Source organism: Pseudopodoces humilis, chromosome 3 (assembly GCF_049639895.1).
Source record: "Pseudopodoces humilis isolate 2021_Gansu_Grassland_sample_001 chromosome 3, ASM4963989v1, whole genome shotgun sequence".
Classification (NCBI taxonomy): Eukaryota; Metazoa; Chordata; class Aves; order Passeriformes; family Paridae; genus Pseudopodoces; species Pseudopodoces humilis.
This window is the reverse complement of record NC_142202.1, coordinates 48,381,525-48,399,406: the sequence shown is the minus strand read 5'-3', so window position 1 is coordinate 48,399,406 and position 17,882 is coordinate 48,381,525. Positions and strand designations below refer to the sequence as shown.

Below are 17,882 nucleotides of genomic sequence, written 5' to 3'. Positions count from 1 at the left end.
TGCCAATTCATATTTCAACAACCAGTGTATGCACTGGTCACGCTGTTTGCTGACCCGAGCTGAATGTGCAGGAATCTTGGTGCAGACTCGGCAGCAGCAGGATGTGCCCTCTCTGTCACATGTCCATGCAGCCTGATGACATCCATATATGAGTGCTAGTCATACGACCCATGGGTCTTGTATTACGGATATCCCATCATCTCTGTGCCTGCCAAAGACCACACAGGCTTCCAGATGCAGAAGCTCATTATATCAGTGTAGGCATGGTCAATCAGGATGTTTCTGAAGTAGCTGATTTACAAACGGGACAGTTCAACTCCAGCTGTGGTTATGGTGAGCACTAGCATAGCTTTTTTTTCCTGGAGCTGACCAGCTAATTGGCACATGCTCTTAGTTTCTGTCTTGTTTATGGCTTATTCAAACCAAGCTGCAGGAAAATCAAAAAACTCACCTGCAGCTGGAAGTCCTCCTTAGGATTCGTCACCAGTGCAGATTATTGTGGGGAAAAAAGACAGATGTTTGTTTGGCAACAGCTCTAAGTCTAGAAAGCTTGAGCAGCTTCCCAGCAGGCAGGAAAGATTCCAAAACTTACTTGGAGCTGTGGTTACACTGCCCTGTCCAATACATTTCAGTAGAACAACCTGAATAAGATTAGTCCAGAAATGTTTCCAAGCTTCTTTCTATTTATGGCGAGGAAATGTTTGGCTACGGCTCAGTCGATCCTGACTGCAGTGACTAAGCACTGTTAAGAAGTTCTCAGGAAAGCTAAGCATGCTTCTTAGACTTCAAAGTCTGGATTGACTGACTTTCAAAAGCTTTAGGGCTGTTAGAGGCCAAGCAGGGATCTTGAGGTCACTTCTGATGATCCATTTCTCATATACACTGAGTTTTGCAATAATTACCATGGTGTGCAAATCCCCTGCAGCCTTCTCTGGACACAACCAGTTACACTTTTGGGGCTCACGTACAAACTAATGACAAAAACCATGTGTGGACCTTTCACTTCATTACCTACCCACTGCTCTTGATTATTCAAAAACATCCTAGAATACACTGTAATTGGGTGGCCTTTTATTCATTCTGGCTCATGTGGGACTACAATAATTTCTTTCTTCTTCAAGGTAACACTGGTGATACATCACCCCACAAAAACAAACAAACAACCCCCTGAAAAATCAACCAAGGAGGCTCATTTGCACAGTGATAACTGCACCCTACAGTCATCTGTCAAGTTATTGTGAATATATTGAGGCAAAAGACCCAACAAGTCTGACCTACACTATTGCTCTGTGGGATCACACTGATATTTAGGACACTTCATGCCCCATTGTTTCAGATACCTATTAGGAACAGTGTCTGTTTATGTGGTATCTGTAGCATATCAATCAAGAAACGAGCAAGTGATCCCCTCTCTCATTTTCTAACAGCCTTAGATAACAAGATCAGTAAGAAATGTCAGGCAAAGAAAACCTAAGCCATGTGGACTCATTTGATGGCAGGGATTTCCACAGCACTGCTGGTGCCTAAGAAACTTGTGAACATTTAACACTGACTCTGTCCCCACTAGGCTCTGTCATAGCTGAGTACAAGTGTTGGGTCTGATTGCTTCTTGTCCAGCTGTCCAAGATACTGAACTTCGGGCTGGGGTATAAAACCAGCAAGTGATTTCTGACACTGGAGGCTGGAAGGTCTAAGTGGGCAACATGAAGGAGGTTAAGAAGAATGGTCTTGTTTGTGAAACAGGATGAGGTTATTATGTAAGTGCTGGAGAGCCCAAAGAAGGTCTCAAATACAGCAGCTAAATCCTGAGAGATAAAGAGGATATTCACTGAACTATAATATTAAAAGGCCTATTACTGTTCCAGCTGGTGTCCCAGTGAACCCAATGAACTTTTTCACTAATTTGCTGGACAAATTTATTTAAAACATTTTTACAGGAAGAGCTGAAGTCCCAGAGACTGATTCATTGAATGGCATAAACCTGAAAGCCTGAGGGAGGATCTAGTGTTGGTGCAACCTAGTGTATATGACTTGTCTCAGTGTTTGCATGCATCAATACAATATTGCAATAATGAATGGGGTCCTTCTCTTAGGTGCTAATGTAAACTGAAAATCAAATCCAATCTTTCCTCTAAAAATGCACAGTCCAAATAAAGAATGCATTCATAGGCCAAGTACATAAGAAAAAGGGAGAGACTGTAATATGCAAAAAGAGAGCTTTTAATGTCTTTTAATTCATCTCCCAGGTTTGAGGGGGTTGTTGCTGTGAATATTATTCCTATCAATAATAGGTTAGTTGTGCTATCAAAGCTGTATCTAGGAGTGTTTGCGGAGCCTCGCCTAAAACATACTGAACAGGACTACAACTTACATTCTTAGTTATACATGTGCCTGTCTCTACCTGTAACAGTTTATATTTACCATTCAAATGTGGCCAAGTTCTACAAGTTTTCTTCCCAATTCAGTGTGTTATAATAAGCATATGGGAATAGATGGGAAAATAGACATTACTACTGTAACTTATATACAGCTAAAATATGTTACAGATAAATAAAGATGCACTGAAATGGCACATATATATCTCTTAAGTTGGTTTTTACATCAGACATTTACATTGAAGTCTACTTCCTTCTTTTTCCTAGGACTTGTGTCATCTTTGGAAGCACTCTTTCACACCCTACCAAGATGATTTCAGGAAATGACCAACAGACCCAGTAACACAAAGGAACAGCTCTGTAAGTTCACTTTGCAAGAATATGTGAACTGTCTTGGTTTCTTTCAAATGCTTGTACATCATATACCTGCTGGCAATACAGCTGTAAATTAACAAGACCTTACCGGTCTAAGAAGAGTTTGTGGGATTTTTACTTATGAGGTTATGAAGATGGCTGCATTGTAGCAATTCTGCTGCATTCTGATTGCGCTCATTCTTCAGTGCACTATGACACTGGACACTGTGCTAATGCAGCATGCCTGGCCATGAGGCTGGAAACACCACCTGAAAGGACCATTTTCCAGTGTGCCGAGCATTCTACTGCTAAGGCATTTGTCCTGAGGTTAAAAAATGTGAGCCAGCCTCTTGATTCACATCTCTACAAGTTTTCCCTCCAAAACGGATGATTGCTCAGTTAGTTTTAGCTGAAAAGAAGTTCAATAGCGAGTCACAAATAATTATGACAACATGACAGACGAATAATATCTACTGCCTGACCACTCACTAGATAATCCCAAACTGCAAGCTAGCAGTAAAAGAAATTAAGAGCAAATACAGAATGCTGTACAACAGAGGCTATCAGAACAAAACGTTTGACTCTGTGCCAGCTGTTTAAATTGGTTTTGCAGCCATAAGCATGAATGGAAGCACCTTCGTAACCCCGGCGCTCGCCTTACGACGCCAGGGCTGGCCGTGACCTGCCGGGCGGTGTCGGGCAGCTCGTCCGCAGCCCTCTGTCCAGCCGCACAGCGAGCACCCCCGGTGCGGGGCCGCAGCACCAGCACAGCGCTCGGGGAGCGGAACGGGGGTCTCGCATCCCTCCGCATCCCTCCTCTGGGCTCTCCCGCAGCCCCTCCGCCGCTCCGCGCTGTCCCGGCTCCTGCGGCCGCCTCCGACCAGCCCGGCCACGCCGCGGGACCCGCGGGCGCTGCTCCGGCCGCGGTCCGCACCAGCCCCGCCGCCTGGGACGAGGCGCGGCCGCGGGGGATCTCCCGTGGGAACCCACGCAAAGAGCCCGGCTCCGCCGCAGCCGTCGAGCGCCTCCAGCGCCGCGCCGGCCGCAGGGACAGCGCTGCCCGCGGCAGCCTCGGGCCGCCACCACCTGTTACCTGCGGCCGCCCCCGCCCCGCCGGAGCGCAGCGCTCAGGCCCGGCCGCCCCGGCCCCCGGACGGCGCGGCGGGGCGGGGGGAGCGGCTCCGCCACATCCGGGTGCCGCCGCTCTCAGCGCGCATGAGCGGCCGCCCCGCCGCTGCCGGGCCGGGCGCCGCGGTATCGCCGCTGCCGCCGCTCCTCCTCCCCGGGGCGCTGCGCTCCGCGCTGCCAGGCAAGGGGGAGCGACCGAGAGGCGGGGGAGGCTCCCTCCGCGGCAGGAGGAGGAGGCGGAGGAGGAGGATGGTTGTGGGGGCGGGCGGCGGCAGGCGCTGGCAGCAGCCGGGAGAAGCCCCGCTGGTGACTGGCTGTCGGCACACGCAGCTCTGAGGAGGAGGTGGAGGGTGCTGAGCCGAGCCGCGGGGCTGCTGCTGCTGCTGCCGCTGCCGCCGCGGGGGGAGAGGCTGCGGCGGCGGGAGGGGACCGGCACACGCGCACACACGCGGACGGGTGACAGCGGCGGCTGCCACCATGTGAGGGGGCTGCGCGGGGCGCGGAGGCTCCGCGGGGAGGAGAGACGAGGCAGCCCCGCACAAGCCCCGGCGGCGGGAGGGGCGGCCGGGGCGGGGCCGGCCGGGATCGGGGCGAGCCGCGTTCCCCGGCGGGCAGGGCGCGGGGTGCCCGCGGGCGGCGAGCGTGGGACCGGCGGTGGCGGCGCTCGGTGGGCTGACCGGCTCCTGTTTGCTTGGCTCCAGTCTCCGTCTCCGAGCCCGCGGGCCCCGATGAGAAGCGCCCCTGCGCTGCCGGACTGACGCCTCGCCGCCCTCCCCGCGGACGAGGAGGAGCGCGGCGCCCCCGAGCGCGGGCCGCCCCTGCACCGCCCTCCCCGGCGGGGGCTCGTCTGCCGCCTGCGGGGCGGGCGGCGCGGCGGTGACAGCGCGGCGGCGGCGAGGCCGGGGGAGCGGGAGCGCCGCCGCCGAGGACCATGAGGAAATTTAACATCAGGAAGGTGCTGGACGGCCTGACGGCGGTCTCTGCCGTCGCCTCGGCGTCGTCCGCCGCGCAGCAGCAGCAGGCGGGGAACCGGGAGACCGAAATCCAGGAGACGCTCCAGTCCGAGCACTTTCAGCTCTGCAAGGTGAATGAATGCTGCAGCCCCGAGCCGGCGGGCGGCCGGGGAAGGGGGCGCGCCGCCGCGATGGGCGCTGCGGGCTTTGCTTCTCCGTACCGACCTCGCCGAGCCTGCCCGCCGCTCCTGTTTACTTGTTTGGATTGATTATTTCGGGGGCGAAGACGGGAAGAAAGCGGTGGGTGTAGCTGTACAGGTCTTGCCGGATTTCTTTAGACATCTTTCTTGGAGAGTTTCGGGGTTTGTCGTCGTCTAGGCTCTTTCATGCGAGTAATACTGGCAGTGTTCGCTAAGGCTTCGTAGAAAGAGTTGGATGGATGGGGGAAGGAGTGACACTTAGCTGTAGTGCAGATCTGATTATCGCGGCGTTTGAGTAGAAGCCTCTGCTAATGGGCCTGAAGGACGGGGAAGCTGTCCCTCTGCATTATTTGGAAATTCTTTATCCTGTTCCTTTACGCCTGAAAAAGGCTTTCGATGTTTGTGGTGGTTTTCACTGCAGTGTGTGTTGCCAAGTTGGTGATGCTGCTATTGCAAATCCTATCTAGAGACGAAGTTCCCGTTTATTTATTTGCTTGTGTGTGATATGATAACTGCAGTTTGTGTCTTCACGCTTCAGAAAATGATGCAGTGAATTAACCACCAGCTGAATCAAGAGGAATAAAAGCTGATTGGAATATCAATACTCATTTTTATCTTTGTAGTGCACCTCTGGCCTAGCTGGACATGGATGAGCTTGTTTGTGAGCTCTCCTTGTTTTTTTCTGGTATTGCAGGCATTACTGCTGCTTTTCTGGAGTTGGTCACGAAGGATATGGAGAAGAGCAGAGCTGTTGCCAGTTAGACTTTATTCAGTTGTGAAATACAGAGAGTTGTGGGGTATGCCTGCAACTTCAGTGACATACAAGGAGTATATCAGAAGTTTGCTGTGTGTTTATGAGGTCCTGAAATACCTCTGCTTTAAACTAAAGGCTTAGAAATAGGAAAGCTGGTATTTGTATGGCTTAGGATGCGTGCATTTAGAGTGGAAGAAGTTGTATTATGTTCTCAGTTCTGATTAATTGCAGCCTGAGAAGTTTAATGGAGTCATTGCTTGGTCAATTACCAAATTAGTCTTGGCTAACCAAAGAAGCTGAATGTGCCAATAGTTCCATATTAAGAAAGAATCCCATGACTGAGGGGGTTTGCTTTTGTTCAGTGAGGTATTTTTTGGTTTTGTCAATTCTGGGGCTGCCTGTTCTCTTTGAGGGAAGTAGGGGGTGAGAGATTGGTAGGCTCTCTCAAGCTCAAGTTGCTGTTTTTTTTATTTACTGAGCTGAGAGAGGTTGCACTGTCATGTTGGGTCTGTTGGATTGAAATTGAAGTGATTCTCAGAAAAGCATGTATAGTAGTTTCTAATAGTTCTGATGACAAGTCTGGCTTTGTTGCCAAACTTGCTAGGAACATCTCAGATTTTCATAGTTTAGAGTCTTTGTTAGAGCTGAAAATAAGATTACTCAGGGAATGAGGTAGATGAAAAAATGAAATGCTGAGTTGATACAGTCTTTATACAGAAGAAATGTAAGATTCAAATTAAGTTTCAGAAAGTCTGATTGTCACTTGATGCTCAAAGATGAGTAATTATGACTAAAAAAATCTTTTGTAACTGGTTCATGTAAGGCAGGTGATTTTCTCAGTCTGTGATTAAATTGCTTTGTAGTTCCTTTTTAAATTGTGATTAACATTGAATCCTGTTCTCTAACATACAGTCTTGATTCTGTTTATTTTTGGTATCCTGCTTGACCCATTGTTACTGCGCTGCTGTGACTTGTTAGACTGTACGCCATGGTTTCCCCTATCAACCTTCAGCCTTGGCATTTGATCCGGTTCAGAAAATACTGGCCATTGGGACTCAGACTGGAGCACTAAGGCTGTATCCTTTCGTATTCTGCAGTGGATTTAGTGCACCTCGCACAAGTGATGTCTTGATTGAGCTGCTGCAACCATTCAGAAGTCTGGTGGGAACCAGGTATGCAGGAGGAGAGAAAACCAGCAAGCTGTCTTTGCTGTGGGTAGCTTGGCTGTTCTGGTTGCTCTTTGTGTCAATTCAAGTTGTGTCAGTGATGTGTGGCACGGCTGCTCAGTTGCCGTTATCTCAAGTTAATAAATAAATTTTGTGGAGGGTTACTAGTGTGCTGACAATTTATAGCAGCTGACTGCCAATCTAAACAGGGATGGGGGCTGAGCTCTGTTTTGTTGTTCTGCTCCATCCTCTGGGGTTAAAACATTCTGTGCTGCTTGGTGAGGTGATGTTTGTTTGGTGGTTTTTGTTGTAGGGTTTTTGGTTGGGCTTTTTTTTTGGGTGATGGGCTTATTTTTGTTTGGCTTGTTCTTAAGATAAACTTCGTAATGCTCTAGTCACCTGCTACTACTTCTGTGTTGCCAAATGAAGGTTTCAGGTGGGGACAGTAAAAGGTGCAGGAATTAGATCTTGCTAAAAGCTTCCAAGTGACTGAGAATCGGAATGAATTTGTGAAGTAAAGCACTAGTAACCCTGCTTCTTTTTGTGCACTAAAAAGTGAACTACCCATATGTTTATAGCCATATGGTACCACAGCCATATGCTACTATCCAAGCCATGTAACAACATATGTGTTTAAACTTTTATTTTAAAAGAAGGTGTCCTGTAGATTCTTTAATCCCCATTGCTGTTGCCAGAACCTTTACTTGTCAGCACAGAAGAATGGATCAAATTCTTTGTTGTCCTGAAATTGACTGAATTCTAAACATTATGGGGAAAGCTTAGGCCATCTTGCTAGAGACATTAACTTAATCCTCTTTAAACTGTACCTAAATCTAACAATTTCCTTTGGTGTTTATATTAGTCTCCAAGTGGACCTTTATTGTTTTTTTCTGGTATATCACTACCCTCTCTGCAAGGTTAATAGCCATAAGGGTGTTGACTTTTAAAAGCTGAATAAGTAGAACTGAAAAGCTAGATTTGTCTTATGAACTCGCCAGATTTCTTAACTCAGATCATGAGGAATAGGGCTGATAATGCCATGTTCTTAATGCTATATTTGAAACTACACCTGATTTCATAAATTTTCTTTTTGAAGAGGTTGTGGAGTTGACTTAAATGAAGAGCAAACTGTGTGTAGGTAGTGTTAATTACTCTTATATTGATAAAATAGATGCTAAAGCAAAGAGACGAAGAAGTAAGAACTTGGATTGGAGGAAAAGAGGAGATCAAAATGTACCTGTTTAGAGCTTACTCACCTGTAATTTTGGGCAACATGATGTCGCAGTTTGGATAATGATGACTCAACAAAACCTGTTTCTGGGCACTCATCCATGGCTACACACACCTGTGAACTCTTGGAGTGTGAATTGCTTTCTAAATAATCGAGAGAGGTATTGCAAGATTCTTTGGGAAGGCAGCATTACTGTGAGAAAATGACAGGAATTGTGTTTTCTAAAAGAAGGGAAGAAGTTTCATGCAGAGACTGAAATGCTGGTGTTCCTCTAACTTGATGAAGATGAATATGCTTTTTTTTTAGTACTTTGATACAGCTCTTGATTCATGGAAGAGCAGGTTAAAAGCTGTCAGCTGAATGAGTAGCCCTGACAGCCCAGACAACACTGCAGAATTTGCCTCTCCTGTGATTACATCCTCTTTGTGATGGAGGAATGCAGGCAGAAGGAACAGACTCAGACATATTCCCAATGTAAAAGCAGCCTCTTCCTTTTTCTGCTGGTTTGAGAAGAGTGGGTAAGAGTGAGGGTTGCAAGAAGTGCTCAAAGATAGAGCCAACCCTCAGGATGCTTTGCCCACTAAGGTTTTTATGAATAATAAATTACTTGCAAGGGTTCGTTAAAGTGGGAGCCACTTACTCTTTAAGGCTGCAAAAGTGTTTTTAATTGAAATGAGGTATGGACTAAAAAGACTGAGTGTCAGTAAAGTGTTATTCATTGAAAAATTGTGAAAGTGCAATGCAAGTCCTCATTTTCTTCTGTGTTCATGCTGTGAGAGTATAAAAGTAAAGGAATGATTATGTTTCAGCTAATGTCCATTAGCATCCAGCAAATGGGAGTTGGATATTAGTGTTTTCCTTGTGTCTTCAAGTATAGGTACGTCTTTTTATGCTTTCTGTTGCGAGTAATCTGAGGAACAGGGGAAACAAGTTTGGTATTTTCTTGGAAAGGGTATTAATGGTAAAATATTCTTAAATCAAGAAGTGAGAACCTGTTTGAGATTTCATTAATATGTGAGGAAAATAATGTTACAATCCTGATTTGGCTTTGGGCTATTTATCAGCTAACCTCCTGACAGAGGTTCTCTATTTGGTCAGTCTTCAAACTGGCTATTTTCAATTCAAAACTAGTACTGATCACAACAGGTTAATGTGAGTTTTCTAAATCACACTCTTATCTCATTCTTCTTTATGAGGACTCTGTAGCCACTACTGGAAGAACAGAGAGACTTCTTATTCGCAGGTACAAATGTTTGCAGTTCTGTTAAAATTGTCTGTAAAAATAGAACTGAAACTTTTCCTGAAGAACCAAAATGTGTGGTTACAAATATACTGCCATTTCAATGACTTTGTCTTTCTTTATCTTAATGGATAAATATGCTATACATCTGCATTGAATTCTCTAAATCCACAAAGTAAATGTAAAAATGGAAGTACCTAAATTATAGCTGTCATGTTGCACTAATGGGATTAGAAATAGAATTACTACTCTGTTAATATTTTTTGCCTCTAGACTTGATGGGTGTAGTTTGTAACACAGTGTGCCAGAGGGGCAACTTTGCATTCTATGTGCATAAGCAGCTGTTGGTTCTAGATCCTGTAGTTTTAAGAGGGAGAGAAGTCTGTAAAAATACTAGGAAGAGACAGCTTTTAGTGTAAAACTTTAACCTTATGAGTCATGAAAGTTAGTTTGGGATTATCCACTGGTTTAACTTGAGCAGTATGTCCCTTGTATTCATTATAAAAAGCTTGATTAGTTACTAAGAAACATTTCTCACTCTTATTTAGCGAAGAGATTTAAAACCAAGCTTTTTGGAGGCAGACAGATCCTTAGAGAAGTATTTCCCCACCCGAAAAAGCAATTAATAACAAAAGCTCTCTTTGTTCTCAGCTATGAGCAACATCTGGGTTACTGTACAGTGTATAAGAAAAGTTACAAAGTGAGTAGCTCAGTAGAGTAGAAACCTTGAGCAGCCTTTAAGTCACCCTTTTCCTGAGACTAGGATCTGTTAAAGCAGTTAAGCTGTTGGAGTCTGTTTTCTCTGTTGCAAAGGAAATTGAGGGATGAGGTGGACACAAGGGCAGAAGCACTCTGCTGAGCGACATAAAATCTCAAATTATTTCTCCCAAGTAGTGGCTGGACATGCTGGTCTGGTTGTTCCTCTGAGTTTGTGGTGCTGGTTGGAGGATACTTTTTCCAGCTGTTTGAGGTGTGTGAGTCTCAGCTGGTGGCCTGCCTCTTGTGTGGCAGTTCTGCCTCAGACTCCCTCTTTGTGCTGGATTTTTGTGATTGGGTGTGATCCCCACAGGGAGCAAGTGTGCTCAGTATTGGTTTCAAACTGCTGTGTTCAGTGTAAGCTGCTGGTGGCCTCTTTTGTCACTACAGGTCTTTGGTTTTCTCCATACTTGAAGGGATTTAGCTGCTGTTACAAGGGTGGCTTTCAACTCTTGATCTACTGTTGCAACATGTGAAACATTAAGTAGTTAAAAATTCATCTATGCTTTGCTTCTTTCCTGTGCATACCTGAACCTTTACAGTAGGACATATAGTCCTTGGTGTTACGAAAGTTTTGTGCATAATTGGCTGTGCTTTGTTTTCCCAGCAGATATCAAAACCTAATGATTTAGAGTTCAGCTTATCTACTCAAGGTTTAACTTGATGTAATTGGATAGACTTTACCCTGCGACGTCCTGGCAGTGCTCAGTGTCATAAGTAATAGCCCTGCTTCTGTGCTCTTCTACTTAGAAGGCCCTCTGGAAGCATAATGTAATCTGAACAGGGTGTTGTGTAGATTCTGAAGAGGATAGAGAAAGATATCATGAACTCTTTTCAGGATTTTTTTTTTGCCTTTAGGATGGTGTTTCCTCAGAAGTTTTAAGTCCAGGGCTCTGTACAATTAATAATAATAGTCAGCTGAGCTTTTTTTTTTTGTTTGCCTTTATAAGGTAGAATAAACTTTGAAGCTAAAGCAGAAACATTGAAGGAATTCTCCTGGTCCCTGCTGTTTAACTGCTCCATCTTAAACAAGTTTCTTCATTTTCCGACACTTTAATTTCTATATAGCGAAACTAGGGCAATATATCAAATCAGGTGTTTTGTGATAGTCTCCCAACATGAATACAATAGCTACTGGTGCTTCGTGCCTTAAAAATACACATTTGCAACATGAAGTTCAGCCTCTCTCTTGATAGAGGAAGTTCTAGTAAGGAAGACCGTTTTTACTGGAGATAATTGAGAATGGAGTACCTGTGGAGTGTGGTACCTTCCACACAGACCAAATTCTGCCTCTGACTCTTTATTCCTCAGCAGAACAGGTTATTTAATTAAAGTTGGCTTTTCTTTTCCTTTTGCAAACCAAGTTCACAGGAAGGAGAAAAATTGGATTGTTCATCATCCCATTGTTAAAAATCTGAAGATTCCAATCGTCCTGAATGTCAGTATCTGTTAATTTCCCCACAGTCTTTTCAGCACTAAAAGACGTCTTGTGCAAGCAAATGGCTGAAGTTTTTGTGTTTGGGGTATATAAAACTTGTTTTCTGTAATTTCCATTCTCCAGCCCTTTTGAGAACTCACTTTTTTAAAAAATCAAAATAGCTCAAAAACCTGGGTATGTGGTTCCATGCAGTCAATTTCTGATGAAGCGTTTGTTGCAACATCTGGAAAGCTTTGCCATAGATGTATACCACAAAATTCAAGCAATTTGGTAAATTCTCTGAAGCTCTAACAAAATACCATTCCCAAATTGTGATGTGATTATATCCATTAAAATTACATCTCCTTTGGATCGTTCAGATTTTCTTTGTGGAAATATCAGCTTGAGATATTTGTGTGTTGGGGTTTCTGCTTTTTGAGTATTTTTTATTGAAGTAGTTCTGTACTTGCTCTTTCTTCTCTGTAGTAGCTCTACACTGGCAGTAGGACAGTGGCTTGAGTTGTTTAGAGTATGCAAAGATTTCAGTTTTTTACACAGAGCATCCAACTGAATTTGGCACATCTTCAAGTGAGATGCTGGTTCAGATGAACCTGGGTAATCCTTTCTGACCTAAATTACTCTGTAACTCTGCTGATTCTGTGAACACACCAAATTTGAACTGAACTATTCTTTCATGGATAGTCAGGGTCTTTTGGCATTTGTACACTGAAGAAAATGTTCTCAACCCTTGTCAGTAGTGTTCTGGACTTTGAACAAATATGCCTGTTTTGGGAAAAGTACTTTGGTAAACCTATAAAAAAATATTGCAGTAGTGTCATGTCAGAGAGACACTGATTATTTATTTTTGAGAAAATATTTGTTTACCTTGCCACTCAGTTAACGCAGAGTCGTTTAAACAAGAAAACTACTTTGCTTAAAGCATATGTTAATCTTGTCACATTTCTGTTTCTTTTAACACTACTGCATTTCTTGTCATATCATCTGGCACTTTGTTCACATGGTTATTGTTATCTTAGTGAAAAATTCCCATCCTCTAAATGAAGACAATCAGCTACTTTTGTGTATTCTGAAATTAAATAGGGCCTAAATGGCATGGTGAGGCATGCATCTCCCAAAAGTGCATGGAATTAAACCAACTGAGTCCTACACAGAGAAAGCTTTGACTGAATTCTTTATAATAAATAGGAGGGTGTTCTTTTTAAATCTGTGGTTTTACTTGTTGGGAAACTTAGAGTGCTGGTTTTGGCTGGAGTAAAGTTAGTTTTCTTTACAGTAGCTGATATGAGGCTGTGTTTTGGATTTGTGCTGGAAACAGTTGTGATAATGCGGGGATGTTTTCCTTACTGCTGAGCAGGGTTTATACAGAGCCAAGGCCTTCTCTGCCTCTCACCCCACCCTACCGATGAGCAGCCTGGGTGTGCACAAGTAGCTGGGAGGGAACGCAGCCCGGGACAGCTGAACCAAAGGATATTCTATACTATATGGTGTCATACTCAGGATATAAAGCTGGAAGAAAAAGAAGGAAAGGGAGGGAGGATGTTTGAAGTGGTGGCGTTAGTCTTCCCAAGTCACTGTTACACATGATGGAGCTCTGCTTTCCTGGGGATGGCTTCTGCCCACCCACGGGAAACAGTGAATTAATTCCTTGTTTTGCCTTGCTTGTGTGCAGGTGGTTTTTGCTTTGTCCCTTAAACATTTTTTATCTCAAACTGTGAATTTTCTCTCTTTTTCAATTTTTCTTCCCCATCTCACCAGGGGGAGTGAGCAAGGATCTGTGTGGAGCCTAGTTGCCAGCTGGGGTTAAACTCCAACAATCCTTTATGACACCCAATGTGCAGCTCAAAGGATTTGAGATAATGACAGGTTTGATTGGCATGTGCTAGATTGAATTTATAGCTGTAATTGCTGATCAGCTATTAATTGGCAGGAGCCTTGCTTGCCTGACTGTACATTAGAGTCCAGTGCTCATTAGTGGCTGGTTTTTGCTGCTGCTGCGCTGCTTTATCACCTCACTGCTGTGCCTGGGAACATTGTGATAACAGCAGCGGCGATGTGCCGGGGCTGGCAGCTGCCCAGGGACTGTCTGTGTGTCTGTGCTGTGCCCTGGGCTGCCAGGGACTGCTGGTGAACTGCAGCCAAAGGGACCTGACCCATGGATGAATCCGTGTGGGAGCAGGAAGGTCTGGAAGTGGCTCTGGCTGTGTCAGACCAGCAGCAGGAATAGCTCTGGAGGGATGGAGGCCCAGGGACAGGTCTGTGCTGCAGACAGGTAGACACTGACACATCAGTGCCTGTGGATAAGTCCATGCTGGAGCGCCTGAAAGCGAGCGGCCATGGAAAATCCCACAACAGAGCAGGCTGCAGGAAAGACTGCAGCCATGGGTGTGGCTATGATGGAGCAGGTTTATCTCTGAAGGGACTGTAGGTAAGGCCATATTGTAGCAATTGTGGGGAAGCAGCAGGTCTTTCATTGGGAGTATTACTGAATATATTTTAATTCTACTAATGCAACTGCTAGTAGTAATTGCTTTTGTTCAAAAATACCTGAGTATAATTGTATTGAAACTCATACTGTAATCTACAAAAATGAACTTTACGATGAAAACTTCCCTGCAGGTATTTTACTGACAGCAGAAACTTAATGGATATTGCCTTTCAGCTTCAAACTTGCTGGGTCATGGTGAACCCGGGGAAGGAAATGTTCGGAAAGCATGCAAAGTCTGTAAAGCTGTGGGTTACTGTAGCATTATCATGGTTTGTTTCCTTGTACCACTTTGCTATTTGTGAAACATGGAGGTGGTATATGGATTGTGTGACCTGATGAGCTTTGGCTAAACTGTAACAGGACATTGGGTGGCTGGAGCAGAGCTTAGGCTTTCAGACTTGTGGTACGCTGCTCAGTTCACTAAGATCTTAATTTGGCATTTTATTTGATTTGTTCTTTCTTGATCACTGTGGAATGGCTTTTAGAACTGAAGTAGCATTATTGCTGCAGGAGATGACATGAGTAGTTTTACTAAAGTCACATCTGGAAGAGTAGAAGCAGCTTAAGATTTGAGATGTGATAAAGAAAGTATGAGAGCACAAATCAAGTTTTCAAACCCTTCCTAACAAAACTTAAAAAATTTTGTAGCTGATTTATACTTCTGAGTGTCCAGGTTCCTTTGTTGTACAAAGGTTTCAAAAGACAAAGGTAAGTGTTCTTACATGATCACTTTACGGTGACTAGAAGTTGGCTTATCTATGTACCTCAGTGAAAAACAGAATAAAACTTGCAAGTTATTACATTCAATATGAAGATAAACAGAACTTCAGGACATGGATTTTGTGAACAGTTAATTTTGTCCTTGATCTTAGCTATCTGTTAGTGGTTTTACATTTTGAAAAAGATTTGCGTTCCTAGTAGTTTTGAGAGAGTTAATACTGTGGTAGGTCTTTAATCTGTTGGGTCTTCCCTCTTCCTCTTGCTGCTTTCAATGTGCCTATCTTAAAGTGTACTATCAAACTGATGATAGCTTTTTTGAAAAATCATGATTCTTGATCCTGCAAAGTTCATCTCATTAAGCAGACAAGACTCTGTTTTCCCAGAGATCTAATTCTTTGACATGCAGTAATTTGTTTGCCAGCCTGAGGTACAGGTTTGTGTCTTTTGAGGCAAAAGCACATTGCTTACCCACTGCCTGTGTGCCGTCTGCCAGCAGCTTTTGGAGTTCCCTTATTTTGCTGACCCATAAGTTTCAGTTGTGGTATTGTAATTGGTACTTGAATGCCAGTCAAGTGTAGCCTCGTAGTATTCATGATAATTTAGTGATCCCATTCATGTCAACACTTGTATCATGGGCACTTGGTAATTGTACAGCTTACATGTTTATCAAAGGAAGCACTAAGTTACCACCACTGTTGACTTTCAGTGCAAATACAGGTGAAGGTTTAATGACATAATTTAAATCTCTGTCAGTGGTATTTGTATCACGGAATTTGGATACATTAAAATAATGAAGGTCTTGGAAACAGCTGAAACAGTAATATTTCAGAAGAGAGGACTGGTAGAATGGTATAATGCCTTATTTAGTAAATTTCTAAAATATGTAACAGTTCTGTTGGCTTCTGGAGACTCATACTGAATCCTGATTCCTTGTGATTTTTACAATGCATTTGTGAAATTACTTTTTCTTGTTTTGTTCTGGCACATTGATGTTCAGTTTAAGACTGACACAAATGAGAGCCATTTTTTCTTCCACTTAAAAAATTCTCCTTTTAAGAAATTCTAAAATTAGCTTTCTGTTGAGATCTGTACAACTCGATGATGTCCTTGGTTTGTGTACTATTTATTTTAAGTTAATCACTTTGTGCAATGATTTTAATATTTTTTTTCTTTTAATATCAGGAGTAGGTCCTGCTTAGTCTTCCATCCATAGTCCTAGTATTCTTAATATTAAGTAGTTCTAACCTTATAGACTTTTACTTGAAAGATTTGAGATTTTTTTTTATTTTTCAATTACTTAGAGGTTTTTCTTTGCTTTAAATTCTATTTTGAGTGCTGAGAATAGTGAAAGTAGGTGAAACTATAAATGTGTGTCTGCAAGCATAGAAAACAAAGTGCTTTTAAGGAATGGGTAAAGTTGGATGGGACCACTGGAGGTCATCTAGTGCATCCCCCATGCTCAAACAGACCCTGCTAGAGCACATGACTCAGGATTGTATCCAGATACCTTTGTCAAAACATAAAACCAGAATTGTTTTGTAATAATAATGATGCAGATCTTGTAATATGTGAAAAAGGGCTGTGTTGCAGTTTGCTAAATCAATTATTTGATTTGTGTTGTACAGAGAGATGTTTACAGCTTGATAGAAATAACTCAAGGCTACCTTATTTGCCAGTTCTGCTAAATGTCTAGGATTTTGTTTCATAAACACCTTAAAAAGTAAGTATTAAAACCTGATTTATGTTTAGGAAAACTGAAACTTAATTTTCTTCTAGGATTGATACAGTGTAATAGCAGTGGCTGCTGTTTCCATGTTCACAGTAAGTCTTTAGCCCATCCCACTCAAACCATACAGTGCTCTTAAAAGCAGTGCTGGTGGAGAGTGGAGGTTAGGTTCTCCATCAAGAAGGCTATAGATCAAACTCGCTGTTTTCTGAAGTATCTGTCATGGATTCTCCAAGAATTTGTCATTTCCTGTTTTATATTATCGTGTAAACTCCATAGGAGTTTAACTTTGGAGCTTTGTAAGTCAGGGAACTAAAGAGAGGGTGCAGATCCAAAGGAAACAATACATTTGTATTTCTGCTTAGTGAGCTATTATTTTATTTTGTATGATTCATATTATTTAAGCAGGGGTTTGTATTCTACATCTTCTTGAAGCTGCTGCCTGGATTGTACTCTGTATGTGTACAAATAACCTTGTTTGATTTTTGTTTCACATAATAATAATAAATGTAACGCTTCAAGAGTAGCCAAGTAAAGAGGTAATCCAGCTGGTGTCCAATGTTTTTGGTAACAGTTTCTCCTAGAGGCCCTCCCACTTTCACAACTAGTAACAATGATTTGTACTCAGTAGCAGCAGATGGACAAAACCTATTTGCATTCTCCAAATCTTGCTCATTAGGGAAAATGATGGAATACTAATTTTTTTTTTTTTTTTTGTGATCACTTAATGTTCAATTGATAGTATTAGCTTGCCTGTCTTAATTTTTTTAGCATATGCTCTACCCAGTCATACTACCTTGTTAAACAGAGCAGATGTTCATCTTCACAGTTGAAAAACATTCTTAACTGGACTTTGTAATGTTGATGTTAGCAGTGCAGTTACTAAACTTTAGTGATGCTTATTAATATGGAGAATGGGCTGCAAAACAATAATTTGCCTGGCATTCCCTTTTATATGTGTTCCAAATCTGTATAGTAAACTGATGCAGTAAGATTACCCCCACAGCCACCCCTAAATGTCAGATAAAAAGGAAAGTCACAAAAAAAACCCCCAAAAACCCAAAAAAACACAAAAACAACCTTTCAGAAAGAAATCCTGGTGTGTTACTAATGGGGAAGGAGAGAGATCAGGTAGCCTGTGTGTCAAAAGCAATGTTAGTAATTGGTAGTTGTTTGTTAGTAATGTCCCCATGTTTTCATAAGGGCTGTTGGTCAAAGGAAATAAGAGTTCATGTGGCAGCCACTGACAAAAAATACTACCATTTTCTTAAACTTTTGTACTTCTCTATCTTTAAAAAGAAAAAAAACAAACAACCAAACAAAAAACACCTAAACAAAGGTATAGGTCCAAATTTC

The 17,882-nt window shown here is 43.1% G+C and overlaps 1 protein-coding gene across 8 annotated transcripts in view; it reads left to right on the top strand.

Moving 5' to 3' along the window:
• Positions 1 to 4,737: 4,737 nt before the first annotated feature.
• The window catches only part of STXBP5 (syntaxin binding protein 5), a 100,277-nt gene continuing 87,132 nt past the window's right edge, over positions 4,738 to 17,882 (top strand). For 4 of the 8 annotated variants that reach the window (XM_005518498.3, XM_014263549.2, XM_014263550.2 and 1 more), the window contains exons 1-2: positions 4,738 to 4,941; positions 6,743 to 6,840. In XM_005518498.3, coding sequence (XP_005518555.1) covers positions 4,789 to 4,941; positions 6,743 to 6,840 — 251 coding nt within the window. In that variant the 5' untranslated portion in view covers positions 4,738 to 4,788. The remainder of the gene's footprint in view (positions 4,942 to 6,742; positions 6,841 to 17,882) is intronic. The other 4 variants (XM_088052467.1, XM_005518500.3, XM_014263551.2 and 1 more) reach the window with 1 other exon arrangement.